Source organism: Schistocerca serialis, chromosome 1 (genome assembly GCF_023864345.2).
Source record: "Schistocerca serialis cubense isolate TAMUIC-IGC-003099 chromosome 1, iqSchSeri2.2, whole genome shotgun sequence".
Classification (NCBI taxonomy): domain Eukaryota; kingdom Metazoa; phylum Arthropoda; class Insecta; order Orthoptera; family Acrididae; genus Schistocerca; species Schistocerca serialis.
The window spans coordinates 556,799,085-556,821,916 of NC_064638.1; the positions used below are offsets into that span (position 1 = coordinate 556,799,085).

General features: G+C 37.1%; 1 protein-coding gene across 2 annotated transcripts in view; it reads right to left on the reverse strand.

Annotated features, from left to right (window-relative positions):
* Nucleotides 1-2,711: 2,711 nt before the first annotated feature.
* Nucleotides 2,712-22,832, reverse strand: part of LOC126475434 (protein turtle homolog A) — a 94,118-nt gene continuing 73,997 nt past the window's right edge. For both annotated transcript variants that reach the window (XM_050103298.1, XM_050103289.1), the window contains exon 6: nucleotides 2,712-5,437. In XM_050103298.1, coding sequence (XP_049959255.1) covers nucleotides 5,388-5,437 — 50 coding nt within the window. In that variant the 3' untranslated portion in view covers nucleotides 2,712-5,387. The remainder of the gene's footprint in view (nucleotides 5,438-22,832) is intronic.

Here is a 22,832-nt window from a genome sequence, read left to right on the forward strand (position 1 = left end):
ACATTTATACATATAGGAAAAAGCAGGCTGCAGTAAGAACATAGTATTTGGGATTATCTGTGCTTTTCAGTTATTTGTGAAGTCTCAGTTTCGTATTAACTCAGATATTCAGGAGCTTGCTACATTTGTGAGTAAAGAAGCACAATAGTCAGTGTGCAGTTAGAGGGTTAGGGTTCAATGTGTTGTTGACAATGAGGTCACCAGAGATAAGGCAAACACTCTGAGAGGGCAAGGAAATCAGCCCTTCTTTTCAAAGGAACTACTCTGACGTTCACTGTAATCAATTTAGGGAAACCACGAGAAAACCTGAATCTGGATGCACACAGAGAGATTTGAACCTTGGTTCTCCCAAATCCAAGTCCAGTACCCAACTCCCATGCCATTGCTTAGTAATGTACTATTATCTACACCTGTTTATTCTCCAAAGTAGAAGAAAGTGTAACAAACTCATTAACATTGGCTTCATAAATAGTAAGCACTAATAACAATTACAGTCTTAACTACCATGTCATTACAATCCTTGAATAGTATTTTCCTCAAACAATGTATTGGATACTTTATTAAACAGCTTTACAACTACCTAACTGTATATAAATGAACTGTGGAGATTAATAAAGCTTGTTATCATGCATTTTTACAACAAAATACAACACATTTTCTCACACATAATAGAATTGTACCAATTCATAGTACCAAAAAGTGATGGCTTTTATACTGTTCTATAACAGATGCTTTTACCGATTCTAAACAGATTTGCTGTGCATTTTCATATGAAGAAACAAATTCTGCATATTCAATGGGATTTTTGAACCCTGTATGGTAGAGATCATCTCAGCAGGCATTTCTTTTAAATGTGGTACAGATACAACAGAAAAAGGCCTTTTGTAGTTGACATTGCTTGAGAGTGCCAACTGTAACTATTTCATTTAAAGGGCTATAATGTTTGCAATATAAGCAATTTTGTGTTTGTCTTGTTGGCCTCACTGATGCAGATGACGATAATGGAAGGGAGAGAATGAAACTCAGTGCTGGTACTTAGTCTACTCCTCTCAAATAGTTCGAAAGAAGGCATTGAGATTAATATCCTGACCCAGAAGGCTGATCATCAATAGTGTTACTTGCCTTTATTCTATGAGATCTTCCCCTCCCCCCCCCCCCCCCCCTGTCCAAAAGATGGAGGTCAGAAATTTTTACATAATCAGGTTTTAAACAGGCTGCCTCTGAGTCAAGTTACACCACAGAAGTGTGAATTATCAATGTAATTACAATAATGGAAATTCTTGGGTGGAATATAAATTATGAAATGAGTGAAATTAATTCACTGTACAGTTGAGTTGTTGTGCGGCCAATAAGCACATAAGAAGACTGAAAATACTGTTAGGCTTTCGAAGGAAGCTCATTTTGAGAGCTAGCTAGTACAGAATACACAGCCACGCACACAGACTGTGAGTCCTGTCCAGCTGTAGTGCCAGGGCAATATAGTCGATCAGGACAATGAAGATGTGCAGTTGTATATATGTATGTGTATACTGTGCGTGCTGAGGGAATTGGGTTAGAAAATGAGACACTATAAGTACTTGGTGAGTTTTGCTTTCTGAGCAGAAAAATGACTGATGATTGTCAAAGTAAGATGATACAAAATGAACGCCTGACTAGAACAAGAAAAATAAATATTAAAAGGAGGAATCTGTTGAATCTAATATAAACTGATGTGTTAGGAATTAGTTTCTGAAGATATTCATCTGAACTTACAACTGAATGAAAATGACTTGTATGAATGATCAACAGTTCAGACACAAGGAGAATAGATTTTCAAATGCGGTGCTACAGAAAATGCTGAAGATTAGATGGATACATCGAGTAACTAATGGTGGGATATTGAACCAAATTGCGGAAAAAAATGTTTATGGCACAACATAACTTAAACAAGGGATTGGTTAATACAGCATTAGGGAATCATCAATTTGGTAATGGAGGGAAGCACAGAGAGTAAAAACTGTAAAGCATGATCAAGTGATGAATACAGTGAGTAGGTTCAAATGGATGTAGGTTGCAGTAGTTATGCAAAGAAGAAGAGGCCTGTCTTGGGACTGAAGACCACAACAGCAAACTGTTTACTAGTTAGCTCTGAGGGAGGAAATAGTTCCGAAGCCTTGAAATATTTTCAGTCTCATTTATATCTATTGACCATTCAACACCTAAACTACACAGTGAGTTGTTACTTTTCCACTTACCAGTCATCAATCAAATTTGTGGAAGTGAGAGTGTTGGATGATGTCACAGAACAAGTGAGGCAAAGATATGTTTGAAATTGTACAATATCAACATGGAAAGCCATTCCCGAACTTTGTGGTTTTCATTTGACTATTCTGCAGATAGTAAGGAAATGTCTTCTTAAACTATACAGATTTCCAATAGTGCAAGAAATGGATAACACCGATAAAGTAACTAACAAGGAGATTAAAATAGCAATTAAGTGGTTAAAATCATATGTGTGTGCATGAATAATAGGATTTAATTAGTACTTCAACTATCAGTGCCCTGTTAACAACCTATATTCACAATCATTAGCTATTGTCTTTCTGGTAAGTTTGTATTCGTCAATCAAGTGGCAATATCTGTACACACTTAAACATATAGTCTTCAGCATTGGAATGGGAAATAAAGGAGCGTGTTCTGGGTAATTAAAATAAAATAATAAAACTCAGAAATGAAAAAAATAATATATTTGCTTAATAAAGAAAACAAGAAATACACAATATGATCATAATCTGGTTACTGAATCAAAGGTTCAACAGTATCTGTGACACACTGCAGCTACTACAGTAAAGTCTCTATAACAGACAATTCTTTAAAGCTTATTTTATATTCTGGAATTACTCCAGCACCATTTAGGAGCACATTTCATGTATTTCTATAATGAACTATTTAAATAGCGTAAATATTTAACTGTACCCTTACATCACTGTCACGGAAGACTGCATTAGTTTCTGTCCTGAACATATATCAACAAAGAAAGTCAGCACTAAAGGCAACGGTGCATCGGGACGGAATATACAATACTGTTTTGCATGATTTGTGTACAAGATCAATATTTACATATGTTCTGAAGATGCCAGTGAAAGCTGAACATCTATTTTACTACACAACTCTGATAAATACCAACTAAGTATTTTTGCATGCTTTTTCATCAATTACCTTCAATCTGCACAGAATCAACGCTCTCACAACAAAGCAACAATAGTTGTATCTTTAAAGGGGATGACACAGGATGATTTGTCACATCTTGATGATATAAGGCAAGGAAAAATCTGACAAAAGAGGTGAGATTCTACTTTTAAAGCTCATACAAATGAACATGCAACGATATTCAGAGCACCACTCTGAAAGTCACATTCAGATCAGCAAAACACAAAGACAAAGGAAAATTCAATTCCTGGGAAACTGTGGTATTCAAAAACCAATGTAGCCTCTCACTCAGCTGAGGAATGAAATTGAATAATGAGCAATGTAAGTTAGTATCAATACTATCAAACTATTTACTTTACTTACTGATAGTGAAAGCGAAATGTTGATTAAAATTATGAACCAAAAAACAATGTTGCTATGTATAAACTATTCAACTCACTCAACGATATTTTTTAATACTGAATGCTGTATGTTTAAATATTCCACAAATCACACACAAGACAGTGAAAGAACAAGCAATACTAATAAGCATAACTTTAAGAATGTCTGCTGATTGTACGTTTCAGAAAATAAAATACAGTTGAAGTGAACAAAAATAATACATACAGATACAGTTTTTTGTGCCTATTATTGCTGGAACAAGATAACGCAGATATAAAACAAACAAAATTCCAGAATTTCTGGACAAGTAATACAATGAAAAACAAAAAGTTTAACTTAGATCACATCACATACAGTGATAAGGTTATATTAAATACATGGGACCTAGCCATAAGACAACATTTAAGTATAACAGAGATTAACAGAACAAAAAGCTCTCTGTTAGGCAAAAATGAAAGTTTCAAAATATGCACGAAATACCAGCAATCAAGAGAGTGGTATAAAAGATAAGTGAACCACAAAACAGGGAAACTTTTAGAAGCAAACAATATACTACAATTTGATGCTCAAACTGACCATAAACACATATGGTTCAGCAAAAGGCAACAGCTACAATTAGATTATGAAATTTTCGGCCTGAAAAACTTCAACAAAAGAATGAAACTTATATATTGTTTACCGAAACATCACAACCCCCCCGCCCATGATAACAGAAAAATAGCAACAAAATGATTAAGTTAATCCTGCTTATGTGTTATAGGGCTGAAAGAATGAAGAGCAATGTGTATGTAGTCAAAACACAAAGGAAGAAATTGTAAATGAAAGGGGACACACCTCTTCCACTTCCGGAACTGAAATACCTGGCTTCAAAATCTGGAATGTCGTCTTACTATTGGCCTTCTTGTCATATCCAATTTGGTAAGTGATCCTTCATGTCTGATATGTCACTTTACAGTCACATATCACACGACAGCAGAAAACTAGCAAAATATAAGCTGCCAAAAATTCATTAATTTTGAGAGAACTCTGTGATGGCACAACATTAACAGCAATAATGATGGTATGAATGAATAGAAAAGAACATTATCACATTACTGACAAAATATGTGGGGCTTTGGATTCAGTTTTACACTATATAACACTTAACAGCTGGCAATGTATATGATATGGAGGCCATTCAGGAAAAACAACAGAAAAACACAATATGCGAACGAAACATAATAATAAACACAGCATATTTTTGAGCAGCACACTGAATACAGAAGACAAAAAATAACAATTTACACGGTGTGATACTTCAACATAAACACTATGAAAGTATAATACCAAATAATTCACTTTCTTTAAAAATTAGCTGTCATTACAATCTCAGTCAAATATACAATAACAAAACTAGCAGAACACTTATTATATTCAGACTTACTAAATATGTCTACTCTCAAAAAGGAACAAGCATGAAAGAAGAACAAGAGACCACCCCATGTAGACAAAACAGGTACATTTCTTCAGTGATCTTTTCACAACTAACAAGATAACACACAAAATATTGTGCATTTTGCAATTGAAGTTGAATAAAGTAGTGAGAGAATGTAAATTAACATGATTGTTTATATGTTTAAGGCTATTAGTTACACTAATTACACCAGGACATGCTCAAATCTGTCTACAGAAGCACGAGCCTCAAACTACAACAGTGCAAGAAACTATAAACACAATGATTACACAACTACAATAACAAAATATATTATAACTATAACATTTCTTTGGAATGGAAAAATATTGGCTACATGTGTACATTCATCTTGCGAGCTGTTGAATCAGAGAGCACTTTCAGTTATCTCTTGTTTAGAAGGTGGTTGCCGATTGGCTGAAATATTCAGGCATTACACATTTCATTCAGAAAATATTAACAAGTCTATTACAACTTGCAATAATTGCAAATCAATGCCAATAGCTGAAGTTTTAAGAAGTTAGCAGTGCAACATGCCACATGCAACACAAAATGTTTTCTGCCTTATCAAATGATACAAATGTTAATGTGATCTCTCAAAACGTATTGGCTAGATCGAAATAAAAGTATTTACCAAATTCATATTTTTAATATTGATTAGATACTTAAATTATATTGTAATTGTAATGAGATTTTTAATAAGCCAGACATTTTTAACAACACACACACACACACACACACACACACACACACACACACGTAATTCCAGAAAGACAGTTCAAATTTTATCTATAAATTAGTGTGAATTTAGAAAGCATCACCTGTGCAAAACACAGTTTGCCCTTTTCATATGCAATATCCTGTGAACCTTGGATTCAGGTCAATAGGCAGACTGTCCCTCGACACAAAAAAGCTCCAAGCATATGGCACTGTTTTGAAAATACGCAAATGGCTCAAAACTTTTTTAGCCACATAACCCAGTATTTCACTCTGGATGGCAAAAGTAATAGAGACAAAAATTTTCTCTGGAATGTCCCATGGAAGCAAAACCACATAGCTTAAGGACACCTGTGCACTGCTTACAAACAAACAGTGTGGTGGATCATAACAGCAGCAAACAACTAGTATGGTGTAGCATTATGCTGAGTAGGGAATACATGAAAGTTACACAGTGACTGTTTTGAAATTATTTTATGTTATTCATGTGGTGTGCAGGTCAAATTTGTGGTCATAATGGACAAAATACCTTCCATATGTTGTGTGTCCAGGTGTACAGGAAATTCTTCAACATGACTGAAAGTGCAAGTTTTTTCATATCCAAAGAAAAAAATAATTATTCAAAAAATGGGAACAAGCTAGCCCAAGGGAAAGTTCAACTAGTAGCAGAACAACAACAGTAAGTCATATACATTACTTCATGACTATACTGCTGTATAACATAAATAATGTGAAGCATGATCTTCAATTTACACATAACTTACTACTTATTGTGTTACTGTTTTGACAGTATTATATTATTATTATCATTATTATTATTATTATTATTATTATTATTATTATTATTATTATTATAATTATTGCATAGTGGGATATTGAAACTGAATAGTGTGCATGAAATGTGTCCACAGCTCTAGATAAACTCTATATACAGATTTAATACCTGTTCATTTGAAATTTTCCATGAATGTTTCAATGTTGTCATTGCATTCATAACAGTTAGAGGACACTAAACTACCAATTTATTGTTGGGCTATGCATGTAACACTTGTCTGCAAATTTTAGTTTACAACATTTTATTATTTCCTGTTCCATATCAGTGGTTTGCTTGCTGTGAAGTGAAGTCTGGTACGAAACAAAAGTGCACAAATGTTTTGGTATGCTCTGTGTCATGTGTTTAGAGAGATGCTTTTTTTTTTATCAATTTAGAACACTACCTATGTGAGGTTATTACTATGTCAACTGAGCTACTGGTAGAAATTTAAACAAGGCATCAATTCAAGGAAGTTGGCAAGAGTAGAGGTTTACATCTTACCCCCAAAAGATTAGAGAACCGACTCTATGTTTGTGTTTTATTAGTTGGCTTCTTCAGAGTAACAAACCTGCTTTTTGAATAATGTAACTTGGGAAAGAACAGGCAGCCTAACATGAATGGCCAGACACCAAGGTCTTTATGATAACTAGAAATAGTTATGAAATGTAGTATTTAGTGTTTACAAATATGAAAGTTTCCAAGATAAACTATCTTATACTAGTCCCTAACTAATATTATTACGAGCATCAGTTCTGTGTAATTGCCATGTGGATTATTGATTGTAGATGTATGAACAGCATTTTCATGCTCATGAAATTATATGATCTTCTCAGGATAGCAGAAGAAATGGAGAAGTACATCACACACTCAATGGACCAAATCTGCTTTCAACAGAAGTTCCATCTGTTTCCCAAGTTGTTCTCTCTACTTGAGCAAAGCTGGAAGCTACAGAGTGGATCCCGAAACAAAAAGACAGAAACTTGAAGAGGAAAATATTCAGGCAGTCGTTCAGTAGAGTCTGTAGGAGAGGGAAATGTATTTGGAAAATCAATTCTTTCTACAGCTACATATATACCCCGATAGCCACCAAGCGGTGTGTGGCGGAGGGCACAATTCACGCCAAAGTCATATTCCCCCCCCCCCCCCCCCCCAATCCCACTCGTGGTACGTGCACGGGAAAAATGACTGTCTGAACGCCTCAGTACAAGCTCTAATTTCCCTTATCTTTGAATGGTGATCATTGTGTGACTTGAAAGTTGGTGGTAATAATATATGCTCTACATCCTCGGTGAAGATTGGATTTCGGAATTTAGTGAGCAGCCCCTTCTGTTTAGTGTGCCGTCTATCTGCAAGTGTGTCACACTTCAAACTTTCTATGAGATTTGTAACACTCTCGCGATGGCTAAATGTACCAGTCACGAATCTTGCCACTCTTGTTTGGAACTTCTCAACCTCTTGAATCAGACCCAACTGGTAAGAGTCCCTTAGAGATGAACAATACTCTAAGACTGGACAACCTAACATATTGTAAGCTATTTCCTTTGTTGAAGGACTGCATTGCTTCCGGATTCTATCAATAAACTGCAATCTAGAGTTTGCCTTACCTGTTACTGTTAATCTGATCATTCCATTTGAGATCATTTCAAATAGTCACACCAAGATACTTGACGATGTTACTGCTTCCAAAGGCTGGGCATTTACTTTGTACTCATACATTAATGGGGATTTTCGCCGTGTTATATGCAGTAGGTTACACTTACTAATCTTGAGAGATAACTGCCAGTCATTACACCACGCATTTATTTTCTGCAAATCCTTACTGATTTGTTCACAACTTTCATGTGGTACTACTTTCCTGTAGACTACAACATCATCGGCAAACAGTCTAATGCCGCTGTCAGTACCATCAACCAGATCGTTCATCAAGTTGCTGTCTGAGGAAAAGCAACAATTTTCAATGATAAAACTACCTGATTTCAGGGATATTGTTACAAAACCTACATCTGTATGGTTTGCTAACATTCAAATAGTTCCTGCTCCTGCGATAAAATATTCTGTTCTTGTTAGTGAAACTCTTGATGTGTCAGTATTTGTTTGACCAAGCAAACAAACAAACAGGGTAAGCCTAAACGGGGATAAGTTTTTACCAAGTGTGTCAAGCTTGGGTGAATTAGGTAATGTGTTAGACTGTGTGGAAAAAGTTGATATGGACATGAATGCACTAAATGATATTGAGCAAATTTTGAGTTTTGTATGTGAGATTCTTCAGACACTTGTTTTATCTGAGTACAGAAAGAGCAAAAACATACACTTTCCCATTGAATTGTTGAAATTACTAAAATCAAAGAAACTTTCACACACTCCACCACACATGATATTTTATTGTTTATCTTACAGTACTTCTCTATGTGGTTATACATTTATCAGAGATTCAGGTTTTTTGTAGGCCCTCTTCTATCAACAATTCAAAGAGTGTTTTGGTATTACTTAGGTCCTCAGAAGGAGCAATGTGAAAATCATTTTTTGCCATATATAAGAGATAAATGTAAATTTCTTAAACTGGATGAATATCATGTCAACCTTCTAAAAGATGAAATATATCTAAAAGAATATTTTGACTACAAAGGAGAAAGCGTTGTCTGTATGGTTAATGATGAATGTTTGACAGCAAATGCAAAATATGTCTTCATGATTAGCAGTATACTGAGGAATTTTAAATATGTTGTTCATATCATACTACCCTAGAAATTAAAAGGTGATAATTTATACCAATGAATAAAAGAATAATACTGTGTCTTGAAGAGACAGGATTCAAAATATTGTCTGTAATTTCATATAATAATTCTGATAAGAGAAAGGCAATATCATAATTTTTAAATCCACCTTCAGTCTCTCATGTACATAACCATCCTAAAAATTCAGCATGTGACTTTTTTTTTTTAACTTACTGAGTGAACATTATGAACTGCATCTGGTATAGCTGTTTAAAGCAAAAAACAAGAAAAATAAAAAAGAAAAAGATAATTCCTGTATGAACAATGTAGGAAAAGATGGATTGCTACTGACAGTGAAGAAGAGACATTAAGTTGCAGACAGGCACAATTAAAACACACTTACATAAAGCTTTTGGTCAGAGCCTTCATCAACTAAAGAGGAACCCTCGCTGTTCATACACACTAGCAAGCACACCTCATGCACACATGACCAACAACTCCAGCATCTCAGGCCGGCCTGAGGTGCTGGATGATCTTCATTGTGTATGAATGGTGAGTGTTCCTCTTTTGTTGATGAAGGCAGTGACAAAGTTTTATGTAAGTGTCTTTTAATTGTGCCTGTCTGCAACTTAATGTGTCTTCTTTATGGCAAGTAGTAGTCTATCTTTTCCTACATTATTGGTATTCCTACCTGGAGTTTCCACTGTTTAATTCCTGTATGATTTATCCCACATTTCAGAAAAGTGATTCTCATATGCATTACGCATGTTTTGACACCTTACTGATGACCCTGAATATGAAAAACTGGCAACATATTGTTATGGTCTAATTTTGAAAGTAATAGGACCAAATAATTTCTAAAAACAAGCTGCTAAACTAGTTCCGCAAGTTTTTGATGATGTCACAGCTAATGCCCTTCAAATACTAGAACACTAGGCCCAAAACACTCCTTATCTCACACTGTAGAAACAGAATATTACATTAGTTTGTCTGTAAAATGGTAGAAAATAATAAATGTGAAAACACCATTCAAATGTAACAGGTTAAATGATGCATTCATGAGCCCTTTAAACCAATGTACAGCAGCTGAATCCAAGTATGCATAACTTAAGGGAACAATTGAATGGCTAAATAGATGGTAAAAAATAAACATCCGACATCCTTAGGGCTCATTAACAAAAGAAACTTGTTCAGCATTAATGCAAACAACAAAGGGTTTTATAAAATTTTCTGAATATTGTATTACTGAGTTGCAGTTTTCCTACTTTCTTCTGGAAAGTTTCAAAGTAATTTGCTAAGGGAAAGATTCGTAAATGATGGGCAGTTATGTGGAGGTCAGCAAAATGCATCAGGCATATGTATCAGGTAGAGCAGAAGCTTTACTTGCAATTTTGTAACTAGGCTAAATTTAAAATCAACAGTTTTCGGCAAGATTAGTATAAAATCCATAAAAGATATTTTGTCACATGTACCAAATAATGACACTGAGAATTCCGCTATATGATAAAACAGAAGTTAATTCATCATAAATTACTAAAAAGTGAAAATTTGGCTATTCTTACATACATAGAAGGCTACTGTTGCTATTTTGTTTTGACACACACAAACTGTGAGTTTTCAAAAGATATTTTGCTGTTAGATAACATTTTAGATGACAGCACAATGCAATCCCTAATACAGAATGCAAGTAGAAAAAAACTAATTCCTTGCTCTCAAATTTTCAGTGTGGCTGTCCTCTTATCTGATTTAAGAAATTGTGTGATAAGTTTGAAAAGTTTCTTAAAGTACCACACCAAAAAGAACTCATTTCAAACCTGGCTTGGGACTCAGTTTTAATGAATGAGCTGCTTTGGGAAAGGAATGTGGTAGTCACAGTGGCCCCTTTTGCTCTCCATGTGTATAAACAATCTGTCTATATGTACATGAACTATCTGTCAGATTAGGTAGGCAGCAATCTTAAGACTGCCTGCTTGTGATGCTGTTGTGTATAAGAAAATGCTGACATTGAATGACTGTAGGGATATTCAAGGTGACTTGGAGGGGGTTGGGTTGGTTGGGGGAAGAGACCAAACAGCGAGGTCACCGGTCTCATCGGATTAGGAAAGAGTGCGGAAGGAAGTCGGCTGTGCCCTTTAAAAGGAACCATCCCGGCATTTGCCCAGAGCGATTTAGGGAAATCACCGAAAACCTAAATCAGGGTGGCTGGGTGCAAGATGACTTGGACAAAATTTCTATTTGGTGCAATGATTGACAGCTTGTATAAAATGTGAATAAATGGAAGTTGATGTGGATTAACATAAGTTAATGTGAATGGATGGGACGTACATTCTTGTAATGCTTGAAAACATTGTTAATGATAACCTGCTTGACTCAGCCACCTCAATTAAGTATCTAGATTCAACATTGTGGTGTTGAGCAGACTAAAAGCCATTTCCTTCAGTGTTCCTCATCACCAACCACCTGCACCATGCACGACCTTATGAGAGCTACACCAAATGCACTTGAAGTGTCCAATTTTTGGTCTTCTTTTATGTATAATTATGTCAAATATATATATACACACACACACACACTTTTGACATGATAAATAAATACATTGCAAAATGACATGACATGCAATGAGCACATAGCATTAGTTCAAGGAAGATAAATGGCTAACTGGTTTATTGGGTGAGTCCTGCACCTACACAGGAACTACAGACAGAGCAATTGTTTGAGCCTTTTGAGTACTACATAAGAGTTACAGATCACCATGTGCTGTTGTATTTGTCACTGGTCAATTTCATTACCACAAGAGTGTTGTGCAAATGTTTTGTAATCTTGGATGGGAATCCTGGGAGGGACAAAGAGAATATTTTTGTGACACACTATTGATTTTAGAAAACCAGCATTTGCAATAGATTGCACAATGATTCTACTATCTACAATGTTCATCTCGTGTAATGAACAAAGTAAGGGAGATTAGTGCTCTTATGTGGGCATAAAGGTAGTCATTTTTTCTCTCACTCCATTAGTGAGTGGAACAGGAAAGGAAATGACTAGGAGGTTAAAAAGTACCACTGCCACACACTGTACACTGATTTGGTGTTTTGTGTGTGTGTGTGTGTGTGTGTGTGTGTGTGTGTGTGTGTGTGTGTGATCAACTGAAGGTATAAACACACAGTGATGGCAATGTCACCCCCACTGATGGCTCGGACACTTCCATCAGTGGAGTGCATGCGCTCTACTCAAATGATTACCAAAACACAAATGAGGGAACTGGCCTCAGAAAAGTTTCATATGCTCTTTTACACTCCCACTGGTAGCTTACATGCTGAATCAAACTTTTCTGACATTGTACAAACATACACAACTTCCTTTATAGTTAGGATGTAGAGTACATTGTGAAACAAGTTTCAATATGCAGAGGATGTCTTTTTTATGTGTACAACACTGACTTGTGTCTCAAATGTGCTAATATGTGTGGTGTAGTGTCGTGATCATGTTGGAGATGATGACAGAAGGGAGAGGGTGAAACCTGGTGCCAGCACATAGCCTCTCCTCGCAAATAGCGTAAGGGGGCCACCAAGCTTAACAGCACTAGCCAACGGACGGATCACCATCAGCAGTGACACATGTCCTCAATTCACAAGACAATTGCGGAAAGGTTTGGAACTTAATCAAAGATGTTGGCGCAAAAACTGGTGATCAAGAATCATATGCCACCACCTCTGCTTCCCTTTCATCTACCAACAGGATTCGAACCAGCTGACATCCAAGTCAAGCACTACCACACAAGCGTGCTTTAGTGATCTTCGTTATGGATCTTTCTGTTCTGTATGTTGTATGTACTGCAAGTCTGGGGAGTTCTGTGCTTTTTGTGTTCCCTTTTTATTTACATTTTTCTTTAGTTTTATTGTGATTTTATGGTGGAGTTTTTGTATTACATTGGTGTTGTATCCATTGTTTTTTAATATGAGTTGTATTGTTTCCAATTCTTTTTCATTTTCTCTGCAGAGAGGAATTTTAGTAAATCTGTGTATCATATGTTGGAAAGCTGCTATTTTTTTATTTTGTGGGTGGTTTGATGTAACATGTATATTTATGACTGTTGCTGTTCGCATTCTGTAAATGTTAAATTTGTGCTTATTGTCATCTCTGTTTATTCATATATATGGGAAGACAGAGAGAGAGAGAGTTGGCACACTACATCATACAGCAAATAAACCACACTAAAACACAGCAAACTGTAGAAGAGAGGTGTTATGTTGAAATGTGTTCATAAAATGCTGAAAACTGGGACAGCCTGGGTACACAAACCGTCAAACTATTTCTCCAGCTAAGCACATATGCACTAATAAGACCACAAATCATAAGTAGAAACAAATTTTAATTTAACACACTGAAATTGCGCTACAAAAAGCTGTTTCTCACCTAATAACGGGACAATTTTAACTACAAAAAACTATAATGTAATACCAAATCTATGATTATTATGTAACAAATTATTATCTACAAAAACAAACATGTATTACATTTAACAAATTAAACGAAAAATCTGGAAAGAAGAGCAGCTTCCAGAAGGTTGCACATCGGCACTAATACATATCCTATACACAAGCAAAGCGGTAAGACGGAACCTGGGAACTACAGGGGAATTTCTTTAATACCTGTGGCCTATAAGGTATTGTCAAAAGCACTGCTAAATAGAGTGGAAGAACAACTAAATCCACAGATTGATGAGTACCAAGGGGGCTTCAAAAAGGAGAGATCATGTGCAGAACAGATCCTGAACCTAAAACTGATAATCACTTATCAAAAACAGAGGAGCAAAAAGGTTGTGCTTTCATTCACAGACTTCAAGAGAGCCTATGATTCTGTAGACATAGTGTTCCAAATTTTAGGGGAGACGAGCTTTGATAGAAAATCCAGTAAACTGGTTAAACAAACCCTAAGCAACACAACATTCAAGGTCAAGTTCAGAGGAAAGCTGTCGGGGGCCTTTAAGATTAAAATCGGGGTGAGAAAGGGAGACGGACTCTCCCTCTGCTCTTTAATTGTATCCTTGATAAGGTGATCAGAGAGTAGTGACAAGGAATGAAAGGAATGGGTGGAATACAACTAGGGTGTAAGAATAAAGGAATACGGGTAGATTGTCTAGCATTCACAGATGATATTGTGATCTTGTCCGAGTTACTAGAAGAGACTGTTAACCACACCTCAGAACTGCACATACAGGTAGCTAAAGCAGACCTACAGATCTCTATTGAGAAGACACAACATATGACAAACATCATGACAGCTCCTAAATGGATGACAACAGGAGGAGGGAAACTTCAGAAGGTGGAGAGATTCGAATGCCTTGGAGAATGGATAGACATTGGAATGACCAAAAAAGAAGCAATGGGAGCATGAATAAACAAAATGAACTTAGCTTATAAACTAACTATCAACACCTATAATAAGAAGAATATTTCAATAAACGCAAAATTGAAACATTACCAAATAGTGATCCACCCTGAAGCTCTATACGCAGCAAAAACTCTCAACTTAGCAAGAACCGGAGTGATCAAGAGGCTAGAACTGATAGAACGAAAGATCCTCAGGAGAATATTAGGATACCGAAGAACAGAAGATGGTCAATTTAGAAACCGAGCCAACCAGGAACTGTATACTAAGACAGAAAAAAATTCTGACGTCATCAGAAAAGAAGGAGCATGTTCTTCAGACACATCCTCTGAATGGACCAGGTGAGGTTAACATGGTGAATCGCACAATTTCTAATGAACAAGAAAACCAAAGTACGATGGATCCAAGAGATACAAAGAGATCTGGAAGAAATGAGAAGACACGAACAAGATACACAAAAGGGTGATTTTTAAATAAAAAATTCAGGCCTTCAAAGCTTTCAAGCACAGAACAAGACCCAGAACAAAATCATCTTCAACAGAAGAATGAAGAAGGTTGCAAATAATGAGAATGAAAGAATATTGGGAAAGAAGAAAGACCAGAAGAAATGAAGCTGAAATGAATTACATAGTCCTAAGATGGCCAAAACAAAAGAAGAAGAAGAAGAAGATAACGGAACATGTAAGATAATATGAGAGTAATCCATAAGGTAACAACCTACACTCCATGCTCCCTGTGCAGTGTGATATCAGACTTCTACACATGGTCAAACTCAACCTCAGCATCTTGTCTCAGTGATATGTGAGTGCCAGTCAAACAAATTATTATTGTGTATTCTGTAACTGTTTAAAATGAACTGTGCAACACAAATTATTTCCAAATGTGATGCTAGAGGTTTATTTGATTTTTAAATGCACTGAAATTGAAACCTGAAGGAATTTACAGTCAACTGTAGGGAGTGGTGACACAGTAGAAATGTGAGAAATTGGTGTTAAATGTTCAACAATGGGTGAAACTCACCCTGATCTGTGTCAATACTCATAGATGACTTGAAGATTCAAATAAAGAAGAAACCTGTGAAACACGATGTGTTGCCCTAGAGCAACAACACATTTTTCCCCAAACATTTTTGCACCTGGTGATACTGTATACTAACACACAGGCCCATAGTAAAGTTTTTGCCTGACTAGTTCCCCTACAACTGAAAATTCCTGCATCACTGATATTTTTGATGTGGTATGAAGCAGATGCAAATGCCCTTCTTTATCAAAAAGTTACTAGAAATAAGACATGGGTATCTCACTTTATCACAGAGATCAAGTGTCAACCACTCAAGTGGCATCATCCCTCATCACAGAAAAAAACCTGTGAAAATGCAAACAAACTTAAAAAACAACAATGCAACAGTTTTTTAGGATATAAGTGGTTTTCTCAAGGTCAATTTAATGCCAAGAAACACTAGAATCAATGAAAACCAATACAGTGACACCCTACAACAACTACAAGTAGCAATCCAAAATTGTAGGTGTGGAATTCTTTCTTGTAGACTGTCTTCACAACAATGCTTAGCTTCATATTCACTAGAGGCTTGCTTTGTTTTCCCCACACTGCGAATTGAGTGAGATGGGTTTTATGTTACTCAATCTGTATATTGAGAAAGCAGTACAGGAAAAATAGAGAGAAATTTGGAAAAGGTATTTAAATTCAGAGAGAAGAAATAAAAACATTAAGATCTGCCAATGTCATATTAACTCTCTTAGAAACAGAAAAAGGAGAAAGTTAGTGTAATTGAATGAATAATGTGTGGAAAAAGAGGTTAAAGGGTGATGAGGAATAAAAGTAAAACTAGGGTAATTGAGTGTATTCAAATCAAATCACAAGATTTGGAGAGAATTAAATTAGTAAACAAGACACCGAAAGCAGTAGATGAATTCTGTTCTTTGGCCAACAAAGTAACTGATAAAGGTAGAAATAAATCTGTAATAACATGTTAAATCACACTAGAAAGAAAAGCTTACCTGAAAAAGAGAATTAACATAAAATGCAATTGTATGAAGTCTTTTCTGGAAGCATTTGTCTTGCATGTAGCTCAATACCTCACAGGGTCAACCTGCCATCACTTTTCTCCTTCTACCTCTTAGAATTTGGTCGTAAATGTCCCGACTTCAACTCAGTGAAAATGAAGAAGTGTTAAAAGTGCCAGTCCCTCCTGAATATCCTTTATCCAGCAGAGTTAGTGCTTTTGTTAGCAAGAAATCTTCTGTGAAGTGAGGGAGGTTAGAGAATAACATTTCACATCAACTGTGGTTTCCTATTGTAGGAACTGTTCTGGCAGTCACCTGAAGCACTTTGGAGTATCACAGAAAATTTCAACCAGTGTGGTGAACACACACACACACACGCACACACACACCACCACCACCACCACCACCACCACCACCACCCCAAAGTTCACGGTCTTCACCACCACTTGGTGACTGAAGTTTAGAGTGAAATGAGACTGGGTAAAGCAGACTGAAGTCGTGGAATGGAAGCTCAAGATATATGCTTAGCTCACTGTAACAAAGTTTCAATGAGAAAGCATACGATTTCTAATCTTCTTAAAAACAAGAGTTTGAAGATGATGCCTCAAGGATAAATGTAGCTATACTGGATCAAAATATGGTGTCAGATGTACGCCTTTACTAATATTTGTTTCAAATTTATTCGTCAACTGCTGATCCTGTATATCATAAGGGTTTTGGTATGTACAAAACAATACAATTTATATTAAAAATTAGACATAAGATTTATATTTTACATTAAAAAATAAATGTTTGGTTTAGGATACCACAGTGTTATAGAATTATTCTACTTCATAAACACGGCTGTCAATTAGTAGGTTCTATGCATACTTCTCACAAAAATTGTATGGTAAGTCTGTCACTGCGAAGGGTAGCTTATTATACGGATTTTCTGCCAGTATATTTGAAAGTTTTTTGGAACTTTCTAGACATTATAAGCCTATATTCTTTCTGTTCCTTGTTCAATAATTGTGGATAGACAGAAGACAGTCTTTGAAATAGAGAGAAGGCAAGTTAATATGTTTAATTCTTTGAAATGTGGTCAGCATGACACTGTTTGGAATACAATGCACAATTGATCTGCTTGAGCATTCCACTTAAGATGTAGGTCCAAACTGATTCTGTCTGACAGATTTATTTTTTCACTTTTTTGCAAAGTAGATGTAAGTACTTAATTTCTGTTTTGTTTTTATTTAGTATTAGCTCATCCTTTTGCATCAGTTGAACAGACTTGTCAACCATTCTCAGTGTTTTCCTTTCCATTTCATTTGTATTAGGATTTGTCATTATAAGGATTGTATCATCACCATATATTAACCCTTTTGAATGTCAAGGCAATAATCTATTGTTATCCCTTACCGACAACAGTACTGTCAGAGTGCCACTTTGTTGGTACTCTGTTTACTTTGCTTAACTTATAAAATTCACCATTAGATGTATCTAGTGTGCTTGGTATGATGCTCGATGTTTTGATTTGTGTGTACACCACTTGTTATCAACTTTTGAGCATTGTCACTGTGATATTCAACAACTGATAACTCTGCTATTGCACTGTTCATTTAGACATTTTTCTTCATAATACTTGTTTGCATTTAGTTATTTCATCTACAGTTGCTGTTTTTGTGCGGTTTTGTCATTTAATATTGTTTCTGTGCAATTTTTCTCTAAGTTAATGATTTTGGTTTGTGTTTGCATTTGCATTAGTAATTTAATTTTTTTTTAAAGTGTCGAACAATGTAATTCATGAATTATTGAAAAATACTAGTGATACAGAGTATTTTAGTAAGTGTAGCAGTTGTATAGAAAGTGGCAGTGATGTTCTTGCTGGTATATTGCTTGAAAATGAAGACAGAATGGGAAATACACATTACATTGAAGTGAATGCACTTGAAACACTACAGTTGCTGCCACATCCAGTGGGATCTTATGCAACTGAATATTTCAGTTTATTTTTCACTGTAGCATTACTTCAACTGTCACCAAAATAAACCACTCGGCTAAGCAATTTACATCCAAACATGCTGCTACTTTGTCCAGCCAAATAAAGAGTGGAAGAACATCACAATAGCTACAGTAATAGGTTTTACAGCCTGCTTACTGAATATGGGAATCAACAAAACATACTGAATACAGAACTCAACGAAAGACCTACACTGTTTTCATTCAGGAGCACAAAACCATCTAAGGCATTTCCATGGTATGGTAAAATGTATTCTGCTCCAAAACACAAGTGTCAGGTGATACAGAACTGCATACTTCAGGAAGACTATAACACACTGTCCAATTATTATACTTATTATTTCTGTAAATAATATTAAAAATTCATTTTTCTTTTGTCATTTTACTACGAAATTTGTATTTGTTTTTGAACATTTGTGAACTTTCTTGAAATCAAGTGTAGTGTTAATTATATGGAAACAAAATCAAATATATATATTATAAAAACAAAGATGATGTGACTTACCAAACAAAAGTAATTTAATGATCCTAATCCTACAACTAATGATCCAACTCCCCAAGACACTATCCAAATTGAACCCTGCCTGGAACAGTTCCGTCCTCCGTCACAGCGGGACCCACCTCCTCTTCCTCAAAATCACCCTCTCCAAACTTTCCAGGAATTTCTGACTTCCAGCCTTGCCTCTCAATTCTTCTTAAAAAAACCTTAATCCTACTCCCAACATCACCACTGCTGAAGCCCAAGCTATCCATGATCTGAAGGCTGACCGATCCATCGTCATTCTTCCGGCGGACAAGGGTTCCACGACCGTGGTACTCAATCGTCGGGAGTATGTGGCTGAGGGACTGCGTCAGCTTTCAGACAACACTACATACAAAGTTTGCCACGGTAATCCCATTCCTGATGTCCAGGCGGAGCTTCAAGGAATCCTCAGAACCTTAGGCCCCCTACAAAACCTTTCACCTGACTCCATCAACTTCCTGACCCCACCAACATCCCGCACCCCTACCTTCTACCTTCTTCCTAAAATTCACAAACCCAATCATCCTGGCCGTCCCATTGTAGCTGGTTACCAAGCCCCCACAGAACGTATCTCTGTCTATGTAAATCAACACCTTCAACCCATTACATGCAGTCTCCCATCCTTCATCAAAGACACCAACCACTTTCTCGAATGCCTGGAATCCTTACCCAGTCTGTTACCCCCGGAAACCATCCTTGTAACCATTGATGCCACTTCCTTATACACAAATATTCCGCACGTCCAGGGCCTCACTGCGATGGAGCACTTCCTTTCACGCCAATCACCTGCCACCCTACCTAAAATCTCTTTCCTCATTACCTTAGCCAGCTTCATCCCGACCCACAACTTCTTCACTTTTGAAGGCCAGACATACCAACAATTAAAGGGAACAGCCATGGGTACCAGGATGGCCCCCTCGTATGCCAACCTATTCATGGGTCGCTTAGAGGAAGCCATCTTGGTTACCCAGGCCTGCCAACCCAAAGTTTGGTACAGATTTATTGATGACATCTTCATGATCTGGACTCACAGTGAAGAAGAACTCCAGAATTTCCTCTCCAACCTCAACTGCTTTGGTTCCATCAGATTCACCTGGTCCTACTCCAAATCCCATGCCACTTTCCTTGACGTTGACCTCCATCTGTCCAATGGCCAGCTTCACACGTCCGTCCACATCAAACCCACCAACAAGCAACAGTACCTCCATTATGACAGCTGCCATCCATTCCACATCAAACGGCCCCTTCCCTACAGCCTAGGTCTTCGTGGCAAACGAATCTGCTCCAGTCCGGAATCCCTGAACCATTACACCAACAACCCGAAAACAGCTTTCGCGTCCCGCAACTACCCTCCCGACCTGGTACAGAAGCAAATAACCAGAGCCACTTCCTCATCTCCTCATACCCAGAACCTCCCACAGAAGAACCCCAAAAGTGCCCCACTTGTGACAGGATACTTTCCAGGACTGGATCAGACTCTGAATGTGGCTCTCCAGCAGGGATATGACTTCCTCAAATCCTGCCCTGAAATGAGATCCATCCTTCATGAAATCCTCCCCACTCCATCAAGAGTGTCTTTCCGCCGTCCACCTAACCTTCGTAACCTCTTAGTTCATCCCTATGAAATCCCCAAACCACCCTCCCTACCCTCTGGCTCCTACCCTTGTAACCGCCCCCGGTGTAAAACCTGTCCCATGCACCTACTCCAGTCCTGTAACCCGGAAGGTGTACACGATCAAAGGCAGAGCCACGTGTGAAAGCACCCACGTGATTTACCAACTGACCTGCCTACACTGTGAAGCTTTCTATGTGGGAGTGACCAGCAACAAACTGTCCATTTGCATGAATGGACACAGGCAGACAGTGTTGGTTGGTAATGAGGATCACCCTGTGGCTAAACATGCCTTGGTGCACGGCCAGCACATCTTGGCACAGTGTTACACCGTCCGGGTTATCTGGATACTTCCCACTAACACCAACCCGTCAGAACTCTGGAGATGGGAACTTGCCCTTCAGTATATCCTCTCTTCTCGTTATCTGCCAGGCCTCAATCTCCGCTAATTTCAATTTGCCGCCGCTCATACCTCACCTGTCTTTCAACAACATCTTTGCCTCTGTACTTTCGCCTCGACTGACATCTCTACCCAAACTCTTTGCTTTTACAAATGTCTGCTTGTGTCTGTGTATGTGCGGACGGATGTGTGTGTGTGTGTGTGCGCGAGTGTATACCTGTCCTTTTTTCCCCCTGACGAAGCAACCATTGGTTGCGAAAGCTAGAATTTTGTGTGTATGTATGTGTCTGTTTGTATTTCTATCGACCTGCCAGCGCTTTCGTATGGTAAGTCACATCATCTTTGTTTTTTATATATATATATATTAAATACTTTTTATTTTGTCACTTATAAACAATTTAAAGTGATGAAACATGAAAATCTGGGTATACCATAATAAACTACTTACTTCTGTAGGTGAATGGCATTTTTTCATAGTTTTATACTGAAAGCAGCATGACATGTGGCAATTTAAATAGAACACTGTTTGACAGTATAAAGACTATATGACATTTTTAGCATTCACCACTCAAAATGGCTGACTGTAAAAGGGTTATGCCTTGCAGGGAAAAGAACAAGGCAGAGCATTCTAATTTGTACAAGAAAAACAAAAAGGCGTGGGACAGAGTGTTGCGACACTCCTGTAGTAACAGGCAGGGCACTTGATCTATAGTTATTTATGCTAACAACTTGTTTCCTAGCTACGAGATACTATTGATACATTATCCTTGATGCCATATTTTTCAAATTTAGATTTAGGAAATCACATGACACAGTTCAAATGCTGTACTTAGATCCAGGAGCACAGTACAGGCAAAAGAATGGCATTCAAAACATCCCACAACATCTGTAACCAGAGATTTTAGAGCTTCAGTGGTGGACAGACCAGGCCTACAGTTGTATAGCACAGAAGATATTAGCAGATTGTTCGCAATGTAGCTGCAAAGTAGTTGTTTCACGCAGTATTCTATGACAACAGATACAACAGGAATGAGGGATACTGACCTGTAGCTGTCAGGACTGTTTCTATCTCCCTTATTATAAACTGGGGCAACAATTGTAAATTTCAAGACACCAGGGAATTTTCCAGCTTGAAGCACACAGTCTATAAAGTAAGTCAGAGGAAACATTATAATATCAATTACACATTTTAGGATGTAATTTGAGAAGCCATAGATATCTTCACTATGTGAGTTACCTTGTTTAGACACAGTTTGGTATACAATCTGGCAATTAATCTGAGTCTACTTGAAAGTAACAAATCAGGTACACCTATATTGCCCAAAGTAACTTCAGAACTGTTTTCATCTGTTGCTGAGATAGTAGATTCTCCATGACTTGCACTGCTTATGAAGAAGTTATTTAGCACATCAGGTGAGACTGGAGTCACTTGCTTCATTATGAGTTTCCCCACTATGAAGTTTAGTACCTTCCAGGCTGCTTTGCATTTCCTGCTATTTGCGTTTCTGTCCTGTGTGTGTTTATTATTATTCTACCCCATATCTCTGTTTCATAACAGGATTGCCAGCTTTTGTCATGGTGTACAAGGCAAAAAGCCCACCTCTTAGTTCTTTTACATAGGG